This window comes from Podarcis gaigeae, assembly GCF_964106915.1.
Source record: "Podarcis gaigeae genome assembly, chromosome: Z".
In the NCBI taxonomy this organism is placed as follows: Eukaryota; Metazoa; Chordata; class Lepidosauria; order Squamata; family Lacertidae; genus Podarcis; species Podarcis gaigeae.
The window spans coordinates 21,359,507-21,378,893 of NC_139691.1; the positions used below are offsets into that span (position 1 = coordinate 21,359,507).

General features: G+C 46.0%; 1 protein-coding gene across 2 annotated transcripts in view; it reads left to right on the forward strand.

Moving 5' to 3' along the window:
• HEPH (hephaestin) overlaps positions 1 to 19,387 on the forward strand; it is a 51,043-nt gene that overhangs the window by 23,670 nt on the left and 7,986 nt on the right. For both annotated transcript variants that reach the window (XM_083722079.1, XM_083722080.1), the window contains exons 9-17: positions 682 to 813; positions 3,051 to 3,262; positions 4,205 to 4,349; positions 6,009 to 6,221; positions 7,269 to 7,482; positions 10,560 to 10,708; positions 14,927 to 15,061; positions 16,361 to 16,467; positions 17,667 to 17,892. In XM_083722079.1, coding sequence (XP_083578205.1) covers positions 682 to 813; positions 3,051 to 3,262; positions 4,205 to 4,349; positions 6,009 to 6,221; positions 7,269 to 7,482; positions 10,560 to 10,708; positions 14,927 to 15,061; positions 16,361 to 16,467; positions 17,667 to 17,892 — 1,533 coding nt within the window. The remainder of the gene's footprint in view (positions 1 to 681; positions 814 to 3,050; positions 3,263 to 4,204; positions 4,350 to 6,008; positions 6,222 to 7,268; positions 7,483 to 10,559; positions 10,709 to 14,926; positions 15,062 to 16,360; positions 16,468 to 17,666; positions 17,893 to 19,387) is intronic.

Here is a 19,387-nt window from a genome sequence, read left to right on the forward strand (position 1 = left end):
AAGAGTACTCTTGCCCCAGGTTCTGCTTGCGGTTTTCCCAAAAGAGACTTCTGGTTGATCACAGGATGCTGGACTAGGTGGGCTGTTGGCCTGATCCAGTAGGCTCTGCATATGTTCTTATGGAGGCCTGTGCTATTTTGGGGCACACATTTCCTTTTTTGCTTTTTAATATAGAGCAGGGGTCAGCAAGGTTTATCTTGCCTGGGCTGGATCGGTCCCGGGGAGATCCCTCTGTGGGTCGGATCGCAAACGCACCCGCAATTTTTGGTGTCTGCTTAGACGTGATTTCCGGTGCCACAGAAGCAAGTCCCCGTTCCACGCTGTGCCGGTTTAGCACAGCGTGCAAGCGAGCAGCTCGGTTTGGGGGCAGCTCGTGGGCCAGTCAAACGAGCTCTGCAGGCTGCTTCCGGCCCATGGGCCTTTGGTTGCTGACCCCTGATATAGAGCTCTTGCACAATACTGATATTTAGCTATGCCAGAATTCTCGTAAATAGGTGCTTTCTGCATGCAGTGTTCAGTGGAAATAAGGCATGCTCATGCTGTTTGAAAACAAAATGGCTCGCAGAGGGGGCAAACTTACAGACCAGCTTTAGTTGTGATTCCTGCATTGCATGGGGTTGGACTAGGTCCCTTCCAGCTCTACAATTCTATGACCTATGATTCCTGTCTTTCTCCCTGCAGGACCAGTGATCAAAGCTGAAGTCGGAGATACTATCCAGGTTACTTTTGCAAACAAAGCCTCTTGGCCTTTTAGCATTCAGCCCCATGGTGCGTTTTATGAAAAGGAATGGGAAGGAACTGCTTACCAGGATGGTTAGTTCTTACATGCACATTTTCATTTTAGCAACAGCTGTATAAAAACTGTGCTCTTCACTTGCTTAGCAAGACCAGGATGAATTGCTTGGGGTGAAGAAGTAGAGGTTGTTTTCAGTTATTTCAGAAAGGGCAGGTTTCACAATGCTTTTAATGCAAGAGCTCCCTATGAGAAAGGGTTGCAGTATTGGAACTTTCCAGTTTGGAGTGAGATCTCATTCAGACCTCCTTTCGTGCCTCTCTGCTTTAAAGCTCCATGTCCAACACTTTCCCCCCCTGGTGCTTTCCCCACAAAAACCCGCTCTTTACTGCTGAATCGGAACAAACAGCCATTTGGATTTTCCACGGGGTTCTGTTTGCTCAGATTCAGCATCAAAGAGCAGGTCTTTCTGTGGAAAGCTGCAGAGCAAAATTTTTAAAAAGTGCTTGGACACTGACTTTTAAAGTTGGACATCTGCCTGGAAAGCGTGAGGCTTGATATGTGTGGATGAGCCCTAAGAAATGGCATGATAGAAGTCTGCAAAATTGTGCATGGCATTTCGGAGAAAGTGGATGGAGAAAAGTTGACACATAGGGCTTATCCATGCTCCCACTTGTCCCATGTGTAGAAAGTATGAGACTGAGTGGTTTTCCTCTTGTCCTGTGCTTTCTAGGCATGGGGCTGAGCAACCTGCAATGTGGCACTGCCAGAGGAATTATGATTCTGAATAACAGTTTCTGGGAATCAAATGAGGAATCCTTTTTCAGCTAGAGGGATGATTTCTCATATGGACAAGTTTCCAAGGGACCTGCCTCAAAATGGGAAGAAGTCCAGGAGCAGAATCTAAACACAAGGGCAGTCCTCTCCCCTCCTGTGGTTTCCAGCAGCTGGCATTCAGAAGCATTGGAGGCAGGGCATGGCTATCCAGCCTAGTAGCTCCCCTGCCCATCAATAGCTCCCCTGCCCATTTTTGCCTCCAGCCCCACCCACCACTGATATGTGGCCCCTGGAAACCTGCCTGGAAGAAAATGCAGCCCTCAAGCTGAAAAAGATTCCGCACTTGCTGGGGGAGGGAGCAAGGCCCACTTAGAGCATGGGGTCTGGGAGCACGGGGGTTTCTCTTTCTCCACCCCACCCTTCCAGTTGTAGGGTGGCTTCGAGGCTTTGGATAGACACAAACAGAACCCCGAATAAGATGCAATTGTACTGTGTTCTTCTTGGAAGCCGTGCTGACAGCTTGGTTATGAAGTGGGGGAAACAAGCCAAACCACAAAAATTAAGAAGACACAATGCCATGAAAAGGTAGACAAAAGAACAACTCAAATTGTCTAGGGATTGGAGAACTCTTCCTAAGAGTAGGTGTTAAAGTTTCTGAGGCCTCTGAGGGTAAGGCAGGTGGGGAGATAGTGGAGGTACAGTGGTACCTCGGGATGCGAACGGGATCCGTTCCGAAGCCCTGTTCAGATCCTGAAGTGAAAGCAACCCACGCCCGCGCATCTGCGTTTGCGCGGATCATGTTTCGCCACTTCTGCGCATGCGCGTTATGTCATTTTGACCGTATGCGCATGCGGCGAAACCCGGAAGTAACACGCTCCGTTACTTCCAGGTTGCCATGGAGCGGAACCCGAAAATACTTAACTTGAAGCACATTTATCCCGAGGTATGACTGTATATAGAATGATGGATGGTATGGAAAATGTAGCTTGAGAAATGAGTGTCTGCCTATCATAACTCTTAGACTCAGGAGATTGCTGAACAGCACTGGTCAGTAAGATCCAGACTGACAAGAGAAAACATATTTATCCAAACATGAAATTAACCCCCTCACAGCACTGTCTCTTACCAGCTTTGCGCCCTCCAGATAGTTCCCATCATCCTTGGCCATCTTTGTGGGGACTCATGGGAAGTGGAGTCCCGCAGTATTTGCAGTACACTAAGCAGGTTTCCCCCGGTTCGTGCTATCTCCCCCCAGCTGCTATGAACGGCTTTAAAATTTCGTTTATTTATTTTTTGCTTTTATATCCCACCTTTTCCTTCAAAGAGCCTGAGGTGTGGTGTGCATAGTCTCCCCATCACCATCAAATACTCACAACTGTGAGGTAGGTTTGACCAAGAGGTAGTGACTGACCCAAGGTCACCCAGCGAGCTTCATGCCCAAGTGGGGATTTGAACCCTGGTCTCGCCAACACTCTAACCACTACACCATAGCTAGCTCTAATGATACAAGGAGTTGCATAACCCTTCTTGCTTTTCAAAGGCTTATCTAGGAACGGAGCTGCTGTGAAGCCTCTGGGGAGCTTTGTGTACCACTGGATGGTCCCTCAGCATGTTGGGCCTACAGCCACCGACCCTCCTTGTCTGACCTGGATGTACTCTTCTGCATCAGAACCGGTCAGAGATACCAATTCTGGCTTAGTGGGGCCCTTGCTTATATGTCGGCCTGGGACTCTTGATGAACATAATAAACAGGTATGCTTGGTTGCTTTGCAGTTGTGCCATTGACCAGTATCAGCAGAAGGGACTGGAGATGGGTAATTTTTTGAGACTCAACCTACGTTAGTACTCCCATGCAACCACCATCAAAACTACCAGCCCTACAGGGTCTGAATTCCCCGGCTCCCTATTTGATTGACAGTGGCTTGTGGTTAGGTGGGTAGACTTGGAACATGATGGCGATTATTTTATTGCTTACATCTCGCCTATCCTCTCCTGAGTCCATGGCAATTAACAGCAAAGTTACAGCATTAAACACAAAGCAAAAAGTTTTACTTATTTACTTACTTTACTTATTTATAAGTATAATGGAACCTCAGTTTTCAAGTGCCTCAGAAGTCAAACGTTTCGACTTTCGAACTCCGAAAATCTGGACGTAATTGCTTCGGTTTTTGAACGATTTTTGGAAGCTGAACATGCCACATGGCTTCCGTTTTGAGTTTGCCTGTTGTATTGAGGCTTCTGTATTGAGTGGTTTTTGAACATTTTGGAAGTCGAACGGTCCTCTGGAATGGTTTACGTTTGAAAACTGAGGTTCACTGTATATTTGTATGTGGTTTTGTCATTAAAAAATCTAAGCCATTTACAGCAATAAAACCATACAATAAAACCATTAAAAAGTTAAAAAACAGATATCAAATAACTATTGTAGTAGGACATGTTATTAACTGCCAGCATAGGCCTAGCAGAATAGAAAAGATTTCAGCAGAAATTTAAAAGTTGAGAAAGAAGGCATGAATCTCCAGTGGCAGGGAGTTCCATTGACACTCAAGGCTTCGTTTCTCACTGTTGTCAAATGAGCCTCACCAACTCGGGGAATGACCAGCAATGCTCTTGCGACTATAACCAACAATGATTAGTGCATGAGAATAGGTATTTTTCAAAAGCCTGACATCTTGTGTGTTGTTGCTATCCTAGAAAGGTGTCGAGAAGGAGTTTTATCTCTTGTTTGGTGTGTTTGATGAAAATCTAAGTTGGTATCTGGATGCAAATCTGAAGTACTTCTTGAAAAAGGACCATCCTTTTCAAGATCAAGACTTTAAGGAATCCAACAGGATGCACGGTATGTCATCACGCTCACTCTTAGGGAATGAAGACGCAGTCGAACATTGGATTACCTAGAAATTAATCGGAGCACCTATCTGAAATATCTACTCTGAGCTATCACCTCAGAAAGGATGTTATAGAGTTGGGAAAGGTTCAGAAAGGGGCAACCAAAATGATTAAGGGGGTGGAGCAACCCCTATGTAATCAGAGGTTGCAACATTTGGGAGTTCAGTTTAGAGAAAAGGCATGTAAGAGACAACGTTTGTAAACAATCTATGGCATGGAGAAAATGGATAGAGGAAAGCCCCCCTCCCCCCATAACTTATGGGCATCCAATAAAGCTGAATGCAAGAAGATTAAGGACAGATTAAAGAGAGGACTTCTTCACTCAGCGCATAGCTGAACTTCAGAACTTGCTTCCAGAAGAGCCAAGGATGGGCCACTAACCTATAGGTTTAGACAAATTCATAGAGGAGAGGACTATTGATGGCTACAAACCTATAGTACTGCTTTTGGGGGACAAAGGCAGGCAGGTGTGGAGGACTGTCTGGTCCTGAATGGGGTAACTTTGCCCCTGAAGGACCAGGTGTGCAGCCTGGGAGTCATTCTGGACTCACAGCTGTCCATGGAGGCGCAGGTCAATTCCGTGTCCAGGGCAGCTGTCTACCAGCTCCACCTGATATGCAGGATGAGACCCTACCAGCCCACAGACTGTCTCACCAGAGTGGTGCGTGCTCTAGTTATCTCCCACTTGGACTACTGCAATGTGCTCTATATGGGGCTACCTTTGAAGGTGACCCGGAAACTACAACTAATCCAGAATGCGGCAGGGAGTGGCCACTGAGACTATATAACACTGGTCCTGAGAGACCTACATTGGTTCCCAGTGTGTTTCCAAGCACAATTCAAAGTGTTGGTGCTGACCTTTAAAGCACTAAATGGCCTCGGCCCAGTATACCTGAAGGAGCATCTCCACCCCCATTGTTCAGCCTGGACACTGAGGTCCAGCTCCGAGGGCCTTCTGGCGGTTCCCTCATTGAGAGAAGTAAGGTTACAGGGTACCAGGCAGAGGGCCTTTTCAGTAGTGGCGCCTGCCCCTGTGGAATGCCTTCCCATCAGATGTCAAGGAAACAACTATGTGACTTTTATAAGACATCTGAAGGCAGCCCTGTTTAGGGAAGTTTTAAATGTTTGCTGTTTTATCGTGTTTTTAATATTCTGTTGGGAGCCGTCCAGAGTGACTGGGGAAACCCAGCTAGATGGGCAGCTTATAAATAATAAGCTATTATGTTATTATTATTACAAGCCATGAAGGCCATGCTCTGCGTTAACAAGTTGGAGGCAGCAATGCTTCTCAATGCCAGTTGCTGCAAACCACAGGAAGGGAAAGTGTAGCTCTTGCACAGCTTGCTGGTTTTCCATTGGGGCATCTTGTTGGTCATTATGAGAACAGGATGCTGGATTTGATGGGGCCCCTTTGGCCTGATCCAGCAGGCTCTTACAATATTCTTATTTATTTCATTTATTTCTTTTGTAAAGTTTGTACTCTGCTTGGTTGCCAAACCCCCTCCCCCAATTCAAAGCAGTATATGAAAAGGTATGGTCTATGCATGAATCAAATAAATAAATGTCTCCTTTTTTGTTTATTTTCCTTTGGGGTCCCCCCCCCTTAAAGCCATTAATGGATTCCTGTTCAGCAACATGCCTCTCCTAGACGTCTGCAGGGAAGAAACTGTCTCCTGGCATCTCTTGGGCTTTGGCAGTGAAGCCGATGTCCATGGTGCAACCTTCCAGGGAAATACGGTCTTGATGAATGGGATGAGGCGAGATGGAGCCAGTCTCTTCCCTCACACATTTGCCACAGCCCTCATGCAGCCAGATAGCGAAGGTAAATGCCTCAACCCATTTGCAACCTTTCTCTCTCATGCCCAAACCATATATTTTATGCATGCTTAAAAGCACAAGGTTTCCCTGAAAGAATCCTGGGAACTATAGTTTGTTAAGTGTCTTGGGGAATTACAGCTCTGTGAGGCGTGGGCTACATTTTGCAGGATGCTGGGGGGGTGGAGTGTGTGCTTCCAATGTATGGTCTAGACCAGTGTAGTCAGTTTAGAAGCAGAGTAAACATTTTCAGTCTAATCACAAGCTTTACTGTCCAAGGAAACAGAGTTACGCAAGCTTTCAATAAAGGCCACGTAGAGACAGTGACCTTGGATATGCAAGATCTCTCTTCTAAATCCTTGGAGATGAATTTTTCAGGGTTTTGTTTTGCTTTCACGTTTGAGGCACAAGTCAGTGTGGTAGAATCACAGAATTGTAGGGCATAGTGCAATTGAAATTAGAACCTGGGAGACCAGGGTTCAACTTTCCACCCAGCAATGAAGCTTAGTGGGCTCGCTTGAGTCACACCCTCCTTCTCAGCCAAATCTACCTCACAGAATCATTGTGAGGATAAAATGAGGGTTCGTTAGTTAGACCCATGGCTTGATATGATAGAACACAAGTCTGTCCTGCAAATGCAAGCCCAAGGGGGGGAGGTGACATGAATGAATTTTATAAAAATTATGCCTGGCAAAGAGAAAGTGGACAGAGAAAAGTTGCTCTACCTCTCTCATGACACTAGAATTTGTGGACATCCAATGAAGCCAAATGTTGGAAGATTAAGAAAGGTGAAAGGAAGTCCTTCGCAAAGCAGACAGTTAATAATAATACTATAATAATTTATTATTTATACTGCACCCATCAGACTGGGTTGAACTGTGGAACTCCCTGCAGTGGACTACAAAGCCCATCAGCGACAGCCAACACAGCCATATGGCACTGGGGGGGGGACACATTCCTGTGCTGGCTGAGGCTGGTGGGAGTTTTGATTGAAAACATCTGGAGGGACCTGTCTGCCACCATCTTGCACATCTCTGTTTATGCTGCCCACTAGGGACTTTTGAAGTATACTGTCAGACTAGCAACCACTACCAGTCTGGGATGAGAGGACGTTACTCAGTTCAGCAGTGTGGGAAGAACACACTGTTTCCAGACCAGCAATATGAGCAAGTGAGGACCTTCTACATCATGGCAGAAGAAGTGGAGTGGGACTATGCTCTGGATCGCCATTGGGCAATGGAAAGATATAACAGCTCTGCAGAGGAGAGGTAACTGGTCTGCTTCAGAAAGGAGCAAGAGGACTAGATAGTCCATTGGCCTGATCCAGCAGGCTCTTCTTCTGTTCTTCTGGCTCCTCTCCACACCAAGTTGGCTGAGTTAACTTTTATTTGCTTGCTTTACAGTATGGATTTCTATGCCACCTTTCAAAACAAAAGTTTCCATAAGAAACTTATAGTCAGTGTCATAATATTAAAAACAAAACGAAAACACAAATACCTGCAATTTTATAAAGAGACAGCATAAGACAATTACTAGTCCATACCCACAAAATAATGTTACAGTTTAAATACAGAGAGCTTAAAAACGCAGCTTGTCCTTTTAACCCAAAGGGGCAATGAGGTTGTCAGACCCCCAGAACTTTCCTGAAGTTCCCACGTTTGCTTGGCCATTACGGGGGGGGGGGGTGGCTTGAATCTCCAGGTGGACAAGTCCACCTGAAAATATTATTATTATTATTATTATTATTATTATTATTATTAAGCCTGTGAGTGCAGCTTGCAAGCTTCAGCCTAGTAAAGGTAAAGGTAAAGGGACCCCTGACCATTAGGTCCAGTCATGACTGACTCTGGGGTTGCAGCGCTCATCTCGCTTTATTGGCTGAGGGAGCCGGTGTACAGCTTCCGGGTCATGTCGGCAGAAACGCTGTTTACCTTCCCGCCAGAGCGGTACCTATTTATCTACTTGCACTTTGACGTGCTTTCGAACTGCTAGGTTGACAGGAGCAGGGACCGAGCAATGGGAGCTCATCCCATCGCGGGGATTCGAACCGCCAACCTTCTGATCAGCAAGTCCTAGGCTCTGTGGTTTAACCCACAGTGCCACCCGCAGCCTAGTAGGAGCCAGCTGAAAATCACAGCACAAACTCTCTGAAGGTATCTTCACTTCCCCCTCTCCCCCCTGACCTTTTCTAGTTAGACTCTGTCTTTGCAAATTATTGCATAGACTTTGTGATTTCACCAAGACCTGTCCCCCATGACATCACTGGGGCCCACACCTGCGTCCCAGGTTTGGGCCCTGAAATATCAGGGTCTGTGAAGCTCCTGACCTGACAGTTTTTGGGGCAAAGAACTCAAACATACATTCCAGGTCAGTTTATTAATAATAGTAACAACAGCAGCAGTGTGTTTTAAGCACAGTTGCTGTGGTGGTTATCATTATTGTGATATTGTTCATTTTTATTCATTTCATTAAAAAATATTCTATGCTGCTTTATTCGGGGGGCAGGGGACCCCAAAGCTGTTTATGAAAAAGCTAAAGCAATAAAATTATAAGAAAGAAGAATTAACTGCAATAATTTGGGGCTCTTTCCAACTCGACAATTCAGTGATTCTAAGCTAAGAATTTTTCAGGGGGGTATATGTGGAAATCAAAATGACTATAAACTAAAAACAAATTGAAATTCACACCAACTTCATAAATGTATGGGTAGGCTAGCCTAAACAAAATACATATCTTACAGGTGTCGATAAGACAGCTATGAAGGTGCCTGTGTGGTATCGGTAGCCCAAGGAATATCTGTTTTTCTAAGCCTGGGAAATGCAGGCTGAATTGAGTGGTTAGTCGCAATAGTTCCTCAGAGACTAGAACAAAGACACAGGCAAGAATTAGGGGTGCTTCCTGAGTATTAACCCCAAGTGATCCAGAAAACCAGGCTTGGCTGAATCACAGTCCACCCTCCTCGCTCCCCTGATAACATTCTGGGACACATTTCACACACCCCCATCCCACCTCCTTCTCCCTAGTTTAAAATGAGGCAGATTCCTCTCCTTTCCCCTGTTCTTCTTTGCCCCTTCCCAGCTTGGCTGCTTGCTCCTGCTGAAATCCCAGGCATTTGACCTCTTCAGTCTTCCTAGTGTTTCAGACCATTCCAAACCTTGAATATCTGTATACAAAAGGGATGGCGTGCCCCCTGGCCTTTTAACATGCTTCCTAATTCTTGCCCTGCTATTGCTCCCCAGCAGCACCATATGGATGGCAGAAGATTTTTGAGGCTTTAAATGTGCGGATTGCAGCAATGTGGCCTAAGGAAAGAGGTGGGGAACCTAAGGCTGGGGGGCAAAGGAGGCCCTCTCTGGGCCTCAGCAGCCAGGGCTCCAGCCACCCCCTCAGTTCCGCACACACCTGAGTGCTTTTGCCTGAGTGTCCTTCAACAGAATGCCTCCCACTTGCCGGAAAAGAGGCTGGGGAGACATGTGGGTGGGTAAAAGCTTCCGACTTTTGCACAGCTAGAATGCAGCTGATTGCAGAAAGATAACAGCAACATCCATTTTCAGGGCTGTCTTAAGCATATCCGGCCGTGGTGCAAAGATCCCTCCGGCACCACACCCCGCGTTTTACCTTTTTCACACCCCGTTGTCAACCTTTTCCCAAGCCTCTGCGGGGATGGCTCTCCTCCGCAGGGGCTTGGGAAGGAAGCTGCATGTCCGCCAGCCATATAGTTGGCGGGGCGCAGCGTCCATCTTAAGCCTCTGCAGGGTCGCTCTCCTCCTGCGGAGGCTTGGGAGGCAAGCTGCATGCCTGCCAGCCATGTGGTTGACAGGGCGCAGCTGGCTGGTGTGCAGGAGGGAAAGGGGAGGCCGCCGGCAAAGCCACACAGCTTCCCCACTTGCTGGGGTACCCCTGAGAAGCTAGCGCCCTGGCGCAACATGCCAGTAATCCCAATGGAAAAGACAGCTCTGGCCATTTTAGCTCTAGCCACATCCACTTTTGCCCCTCTGGCCCTGCTGATCCCTGAAATGTGGCCCCTTGAAAGTTGCTCATGTGGGAATGCAGCCCTGAAATCCCTGGCTGGAGGGATCTCATGAAACCATTCCACCACCAACACCAAGGGCATGCACCAGGATATTATCACTTTTAGTTCCCCTGCTAGTTCATGGCTGACCTGTACCCAGGTCCCCCTATGCTAAGCCTTTTCCAGGCATCTCCCAAATCCTTTCCTCTCAGCGGGCTTCACATCTCCAGAAACCAGATTCCCTAGAGCCATGACCTGCCCAGCACAGACAAGATGTGTGTTATTGTTTTATTAATGCCAACAGAGCATCATTAACGCACAAAGGAACTTCAGCATTCACAGGTATAGCGACGTGTTTCTGAGTGGCAAGAACGGACTCCTTGGCTCCCGGTACAAAAAAGCAGTATACAGGGAATACACGAATGGGACGTTCAAGACCCCAAAGAGCAGGACGGATGGCGAGGAACACCTAGGGATCCTGGGTAAGGAGAAGGATTGTACACAAAGTAGGTGCTGCTCCTCTCACTTCTCCAGGAGTTAGTGATGGCCACCAAATTAGATGGGTTTAAAAGATGGCCCACTGACCTGATCCAGCAGGATCTTCTTTTGTTCCTGTGTTCCATTCGAGCAAGTCTGGGGCTTAACCTGCAAGCAAGTTTGTTAGATAGCACAATCAGAAACAGGCCTTTGGCTACAGGGGTCTTTTTTACTTATTTTTGCTTTTACTTTTTTTTTACTTACATAGAAAAGGGTGAATATAAATTAAATGCATCGGGGGGGGGGTGCCAATTGTCACTTTGATGAAAACAGCATTGCATGGACACTGAAAAAAAATGCACAAAAATCCCACAATGAACACCCATCCAGATGACCTGGTCTACACGTGCAGCAGAGTTAGATGTTTGAAAGCTAGAGACAGTAGAGTGCACTGCACTGTTTCAGACAGCAGGTGGGGGTATAACTTATGAATCAGCCCCTTTGTAAAAACATTCTCTGCAAATGAATTTTAATGCAGTAGGTGTTACAGGACTCTCTCGTTTTTCACAGCAATAGGCTAACTCAGCTATACCGCTGGAAATTGTTGCTAGATTTACCAGTTTTCTAATTAACAAGAGGTGGGTTTTTTATGGTTTGGTTTAGTTTGATACTCTAGGAGAGTGTTCAAAAAATAGGATGCCTTGTGGTCAGAGGTGGTACATTGCATTCCCCGGCCTCAGAACCCTGCCATTCTGTTAATACTTCATATGTCTGCATGTGTAAACAAAGCCCGGTCACTGCTTTTTTTCCAGCTGGAGCTCACCGAAACCCAGTTCTGGCACCTCTTAGGTGGGCGCCATTGCCATTCTAAGAGAACAAGGGGGGTGTTTGTGGTGAGTTCTGGCACCTCTTTTTCTAGAAAAACAGCACTGGAGGCATAAGGGTTTGTTATTCTGACTGGTGTGTAATTGGAATGCAGAGTTAAAGTAAATTATCAAATCATCAAATCTAGCACGCAGGGGACCGCCTCTCCTGGTATGCCCCGCGGAGGACCTTAAGGTCCACAAATTACAACATTTTGCAGGTCCCAAGTCGCAAGGTGGTTAGATTGGTCTCAACTAGGGCCAGGGCCTTTTCAGTACTGGCCCCAACTTGGTGGAATGCTCTGTCACAAGAGACTAGGGCCCTGTGGGACTTGACATCTTTCCACAGGGCCTGCAAGACAGAGCTGTTCCACCTGGCCTTTGGTTTGGACTCAGTCTGACCCTTATGTTTCCCTCCCCTTGCGGTTTTGGTCTATGGGCTATCATTAAAATGAGGCTGCTTTTTAAATTGTACCTTAACCTGTATTTTAAATTGGTCCCCCCTATTATGTTTTTATTGTAATTTTACTGGTGTTAGCTGCCCTGAGCCCAGCTTTGGCCGGGGAGGGCGGGGTATAAATATTTTTTTTTATTTTTAAAATTATTATTATTATTATTATTATAATTGACATTATTATTTGTATTATGATTTGGTATTATAAATTGGTATTCACAACAAGGCTTTTATTGGGTTATTGTAACTGAAAACTAATAAAAATTATTACATAAAAAAGGAAAAATAGCACTGGGCCTGATGTACCTTGGACTTCAAATTATCATCATAATAGACTCCCATTATAAATGTAAGAACTGAGAATGTCTAGGCAATCGAGGGTCTTCTCCCCCATTGTGATGCCTCTCCAGATGTAGATGGGAGTCTCTCTGTGGCAACATTCACAACACACATTTAAAGCAGTATCTGAGCACCATGCCACTTCAAACAGTCACGACAACCTCCCCCCTCAAAAAATAATAATTCTGGGAGCTGTAGTTTGTTAAGGGTGCTTAACGTTGGTAGGAAGCCCCTGTTCCCCTCCCAGAGGTACAATTCCCAGTGTGGTTTGATAATGCAGCTCCCATAATCCTTTTGGAGAAGCCACTGACTATTTAAACTGGTATAATAGAACTTTAATGGCATGATGTCAATGTGGACTGTATCTCTGGAGTGCTGTGTTCTTTTGATAAGTTTTTTCTGCTTTTCCCTCTCCATGGCTCTTCAGCGTACTGTGGGTAGCAATGGAAATTTATTATGTGCTGCTTATTATGGGCTGTTCTGTCCATGCCCACTCTTCTGCCCATGCCTTTCCCGCTCTCATGGGAAAATAGCTGGGTCAGTATAAATAACTACCGCTGCTTAGTCACAGTGCAAGCCATCAGAAGAGATGGGTCTGACTATAATTGCAAGGGAGCACAGCTGTACTAGGCACAAAACAAATCTGGGGCCCAGACTCTCAGCTTTTCTATTTCCTTTTTCTTTTTAAAAACGGTTTTATTAACATTATTATTGCAATTCATTGCCATAGCGATTATATATGAAGCATTCTTGTTTTCTAAGAAGAAAAAAGAAAACAAATTAACTAGAAAAGGCGAGGGAGTGGAGAGAACATGAACATGTGGAAGGCGGAAGGGATAATATAACAAAAAATTCTATGGGGCAATTAATAAAAGGAAAAATGTCATCATTTACATTGTCATCCAGAAATGTAAGAACTTCGCAATACATTTTGTTTTCTTAATTATTTCAGATTGCATTTTTCTTTTCTTTCTTCGGTTTTTTGGGTAATTGGTTTTTCAATTTCAATTAACAAAATATAGCCATACTAGGAAAAGGAGGCTTAGTAGATGTACAGAAAAGAAAGCTAAATAGCAGCTAATGGTTGTATTTTTAAACATTCCAAGAAAGACAATCAAATGAAAGTATCTCTCAATAAGTTTCCTTGAGTCTGTTGAGAGTGAAAACCATGTTTGATTGCCTTAACAAAGCCAATAAAAGGATATATAGAAAGTGTTAGTCCTCCCATCGCACTGGATCAATATTCCTTTTGTGAAATGTTTGTCCAAAAGCATGAAGTCCTATACTTGCAAACTTCAGCCTTCAAAAAGATTTGCATTTAAAATTTTCCAAATCTTTATGATCACTAATCTAGCTGCCAATAATAAATGGAGGATGAGGTTCTTATTGGTTATGTTCTTAATCTGAGGAGTAAAATAAGTGCTGCATGTTTCTTATACAGTATATAAGTTTTATCATTAAGATATTTTTGCCAGGTTTTCCTTGGCTAATTAGTTGTAGCAGGGGGATCTTTGTTTCCCCATTTTTGTAGCTTTCCTTTCCTTTTGTAAAAGCCTCTTCCCCTTGAAGAATGAGAATTCTGAAGCAAGATATTCAGGCACCACTCTAACCAGTTCATTCAGGAGAGTGAGCCTCCTCCTGCCTTTCAGTGTTTTAGCTAATTAAAATTGTTTGCAAAGATGATGGATGGGTATATAGCAAGGTTTGTTTGGGGGGGCAGGCCTTTTGTTGGGGTGACAGAACCTCAGTTAGCTATGCATTTTTATTGATTTTTATTGATTTGGGGGGACAACTATCCCCCCTGCCCCCCGGCTATTCCCATGTAAAGGTAAAGGGGCCCCTGACCGTTAGGTCCAGTCGTGACTGACTCTGGGGTTGCTGTGCTCATCTCACTTTATTGGCCGAGGGAGCCGGCATACAGCTTCCAGGTCATGTGGCCAGCATAACTAAACTGCTTCTGGCAAACCAGAGCAGCGCAGAGAAACACCGTTTACCTTCCCACCAGAGTGCTACCTATTTATCTACTTGCACTTTGACGTGCTTTCGAACTGCTAGGTTGGCATGTATAGTAGGCTAAATCAAACACACTCAGGTAAAAGCAGGCAGGGTTGTGCAGAACTGAGAGGCGTGGCCTGCATTGGGTCCTGGAGAGTTGCTTTCTCCCAAAGCAGCAGGTTAAAATAGTGCTTGCATATTTCACTTCAGAACTCTCATTACTGAGTGGGGACTTACTTTGGGAAGCAAGCAAGTGGAGGGCAGGTCTGGGTCCCAAATTCACTCTGAACCTAGTATAGCAATGCCCCCTGCATGTCTTGGCAGGCTTGAGTAGACCCACTTCTTCCGATAGCTTGGACTGTGGAAACATTGAGATAATTCTTTGTACTGACCCAGCAATAGCCACAGCTACTGCATGAGCACATGCACATCACTGTATGAGCATTGTTATGCCACTCACGTATTGCTTTCAATGCACTGCTTTCAAGTGTACATCTTTTTATGTTGTTCTCATCCATTCCTAGTCACTGTCCCAACAGCGCTTGTTCCCTAAAACATCTCCTTGCCTCTAGGTCCGTTCATCTGGGCAGAAGTGGGAGACGTCCTCAATATTGTGTTCAAGAACAACGCCACACGGCCTTACTCCCTTCATGCCCATGGAGTCCTAGAGAAGAACAGCAACAAAGGCTCAGAAGCAGCAATGCCTGGTGAGTCTTAGGCCTCTGCTGTGAGTTGCCTTGTCTAGACCCCTGTGTCATGTATAGTGGCCAAGCTTCTTATTAACTATCCCCTGCAGTGCTCACAGAGATCACCTGGAGTCCATCCTCAGGCACCTGTATGGTTAGAGGCTGGGTGGGCTCCCTATCATTTTGCACAGTCTGGGACCCATACCAATAGACTCAAGTGACAAGAAAGGAGATTCCGATGAAACATCAGGAAGAACTTTCTGACAGGAGCAGCTGTTTAGCTGTGGAATGGACCCCATTGGAAGGTGAAAGACTCTCCTTCCTTGGAAGTTTTTGGTTTTTTGGTTTTGGTTTTTTGCTCCTGAGCTTTCACCATAAAAACCTGTTCTTTAAAGCCCAATGGAAGCAAATGGCAACCCAAAGAAAACCCAAAGAGCCATTTCCTCCCATTAAAGGAGCCAGTGTGCTCCTTTAGAGAGCGGCATATCATGGAGAAAGCTCCAGAGGGAAAGGAAGGGGGGGTGCTCAGATACAGAGCTTTAAAATGTAGGCCAGTGCCTGGGAAGAGCAGGCCAAAAGGTAATTGTGGGTAAGCCGTTGATTTTCGATAAGAAACATTTCATAACTGGATATTTAAACGACTTAATTGTAAGATATGTATAGAAACCTGATACAAGTTTTAATCTTCTAGTCTATTGTTATTTTAACTTTTCAAAAAATTTAAATTATTGTTAATTTTCCACATTGGTAATTGTATTATCTTTTTCTCTTTTTTTGCAAACCCTTTTGAGGTGTCTTTTAAAAATATAATTACGCGCTGTACAGTATAAGGGACATGGGTGGTGCTGTGGTCTAAACCACTGAGCCTAGGGCTTGCTGATCAGAAGGTCGGCGGTTCAAATCCCCGTGACAGGGTGAGTTCCTGTTGCTCGGTCCCAGCTCCTGCCAACCTAGCAGTTTGAAAGCACATCAAAGTGCAAGTAGATAAATAGGTACCACTGCAGCGGGAAGGTAGACAGCGTTTCCATGCGCTGCTCTGATTTCGCCAGAAGCGGCTTAGTCATGCTGGCCACATAACCCAGAAAACCTGTCTGTGGACAAACGCCGTCTCCCTTGGCCAGTAAAGCGTGATGAGCACCGCAACCCCAGAGTCGTTCACAACTGGACCTAATGGTCAGGGGTCCCTTTACCTTTACAGTATGAATATTATGAAATAAATAAGTTGCTGAGATTCCAACAGAAGTAGAAAGATGTCAATTTCTCTCTAATAATCATAATAATAATAATAATAAATTCTGTGTCTGTCTGTCTCTGTCTCAGGTGAAATTGTCACCTATCGGTGGGATGTTCCTGAAAGATCTGGCCCAGGACCTAATGATTCTGCCTGTGTCTCTTGGATCTACTATTCCAGTGTGGATCCCGTAAAGGTTTGCAGTTTTTCTCTAGCTTTTGTGAGAGGATTATACCACCATGCAAAGGAGCTCCCCACCAGGATGTTTATTCATACTAAGCTTACTCTGTGCAAGCAAAGACCTGTGCTCACTGTCAGAGACAAGGCTGAAGAGGAGGAGGAATGGTGAAGGTCACCCCCCCTTCTCCTGTAGCTCCCAGAGAAGAGGATAGCAGTCTCGAATTACAGCAGGGCTTTCAGGAAAATAACAACTTAGAGAGAGGAAAACAGCAGAGTTATAAGGTGTTAGGAGATGGAGGAGAGGAGGCAAAACAGTTAGCTGACACGTCACTGGACCGCATAACTAGCCCTTCTGCCAAAACATGACATTTGTTAAGGGTGCAGAACAAAGGGTACAGAGACAGTTGACCATGGATGGACGCCATAGAGGCAGGTGTTGTTGCTAGAAGGGAAGGAGAGAGGAGCTCAGTGCGAGCAATGCCATCATTGAGGAATGACTGGATTCTTCGTCTTTCACTGTGATGACTCAAAAAAAATCTTAAGAAATAACTTTCTTATTTCCTCCCTGCTTCTTGGTGCCATTGGGAGAGGGAGAGAATTCCTCACTCCTGGCAATAGGGTTGCCATATATCAAAAAGTAAAAACCAGGACACCCCAAAGCTGTTAAGCTTTCATTTTACAAAAATGCACACACACAAAAAAGACAAAGTGCCACCTTTCAGAAATCACCCCCAGGTGCCAATTCCACCTTTGAAATCCCAGTAACGTCTGGGAAAATCCAGACGTATGGCAGTTTGGGAAACCCTGGTTTATAGAAATCTTTGGTTGTAGCCCGTAGAATCTATAGAGGTACCTCGGGATGCGAACGGGATCCGTTCCGGAGCCCCATTCGCATCCCAAACGGAACGCAAGACACGACAGCGCATCTGCGTCTGTGCGGGTCACGTTTCGCCACTTCTGTGCCTGCGCGTGACATCATTTTGAGCGTCTGCGCATGCGCGAGTGGCGAAACCCGGAAGTAACGCGCTCCATTACTTCTGGGTTGCCGCGGAGTGCAACACGAATGCGTTCAACCCAAAGCGCATTCAACTCAAGGTATGACTGTACTTTGGAGGAGAATTCTCTTGGTTCCAGAAGCTGCTCCAACTAACAGGAGTCTGTAAGTAAAACTGCTAGGATAACCTTCCCAACTTTTCTCTGCCCTTTTACCCCCAGGATGTGTTCAGTGGTCTCATTGGCCCCCTAAAGGTCTGCCGTAAAGGGACGCTGGATTTAGGTGGGAGAAGGAAAGGTGTCAACAAGGAGTTTGCACTCCTCTTCTTGATTTTTGATGAAAACCAGTCCTGGTACCTGGAGGAGAATGTGCAAAAGTATGCCCAAGGGGACTGGGTTCATTCCCACCGAGAGGATGAAGAGTTTCTGGAGAGCAACAAAATGCACGGTGACTTTGTCTTATTACTTTTTCATCCTGCATGGCTGCCTGCCTTTGCCCTGGATTGCAAAGTGTCGCCTAGAATTGACTATATTAAAAAATAACAACACCTGGGCCATCTATTTCCCACTGTTACCATCTTTTCAAAAGTAATGTTCATATTTATTTATTTGGGTTTCTCACTGGAAAGGCTATGGGGGTAGGAAAAAGAAAGGGATCCCTCTAGCGCCTTTCAACCAAGGTATTATGTGTTTTCAGAACCCACCTTATTCTGATGACTGTAATTTGTGTTAACTGGTTTTAGTATTTCAGTTTAAACTTTAGCAAACCGTCTTGGGACCTGCTGGTGAAGGGCAAGTAATCAATAAATGATAACAGCAGCAATAACTATAATATTTATAAGATAGGCAGCAATACTTCTGAAGCCCCTGGAGGGTAGGGGAGAGATGATCTTGCAGGACCAGGCATCGGGCTCCCCTACCCCAACCCATGCAAATAAGAGACCAATAAGGGATGCAGGTGGCTCTGTGGGTTAAACCACAGAGCCTAGGGCTTGCCGATCAGAAGGTCAGCAGTTCGAATCCCTGTGACAGGGTGAGCTCCCATTGCTCGGTCCCAGCTCCTGCCAACCTAGCAGTTCGAAAGCATGTCAAAGTGCAAATAGATAAATAGATACCGCTCCGGCAGGAAGGTTAACGGCATTTCCGTGCACTGCTCTGGTTCACCAGAAGCGGCTTAGTCATGCTGGCCACATGACCCGGAAGCTGTACGCTGGCTCCCTCGGCCAATAAAGTGAGATGAGCGCCGCAACCCCAGAGTCGGTCATGACTGGACCTAACGGTCAGGGGTCCCTTGCAACCTTGCCGCCACTCCCAGACCTGTTCTGGGGTCGGGGGAAGCTCGGGCTTCCCCAGCCCCAGCCCCGTGGCTAAAAAGGAGAAGCCTGAAGCCCCCGGAGCGCAGCGCAAACTGTCACTGCGCTCCAGGGGTTTCAGGCAGCTATCTGCAAGCCTTTGGAGCGCAGCGGGAGTTCTCACTGCACTCCGAAGGCTTGCGGATAGTCGCCTGAAGCCTGGAGAGCGGGAGGGGTCGGTGCGCACCGATCCCTCTTGCTCTCCAGGCTTCGCCTTGCTGGAGTGGCGCTGCACAGTTTTCCCTCTCTGCGCAGTGCCCCTTCAGCAAAGCGGGAGGAGAAATGGAAGGGGCTCCATTTCACCTGCCGCTTTGCTGGAGGGGCGCTGAGCAGAGAGGGGGAGATTTTTTTTTCCCCTGTTCTCCCCCTCCTATGATCGGGTGCGTCCTATGGTCTGGTGCATCCTATAGACCGAAAATATATGGTAAATGGGCAAGGGGCAGATCTGAGGGAAGCCCACTGTCGGCTCCATCTGCTCTGCCCTCTGGCACAGCCCATGTCCCAGCCTGCATCCTCATTAGCCAAAGCCAAGTACAGGCTAGGATACAGTTCCTGATAGGTGGGGCTTAAGCCCCCACTGCCTATCAAGAA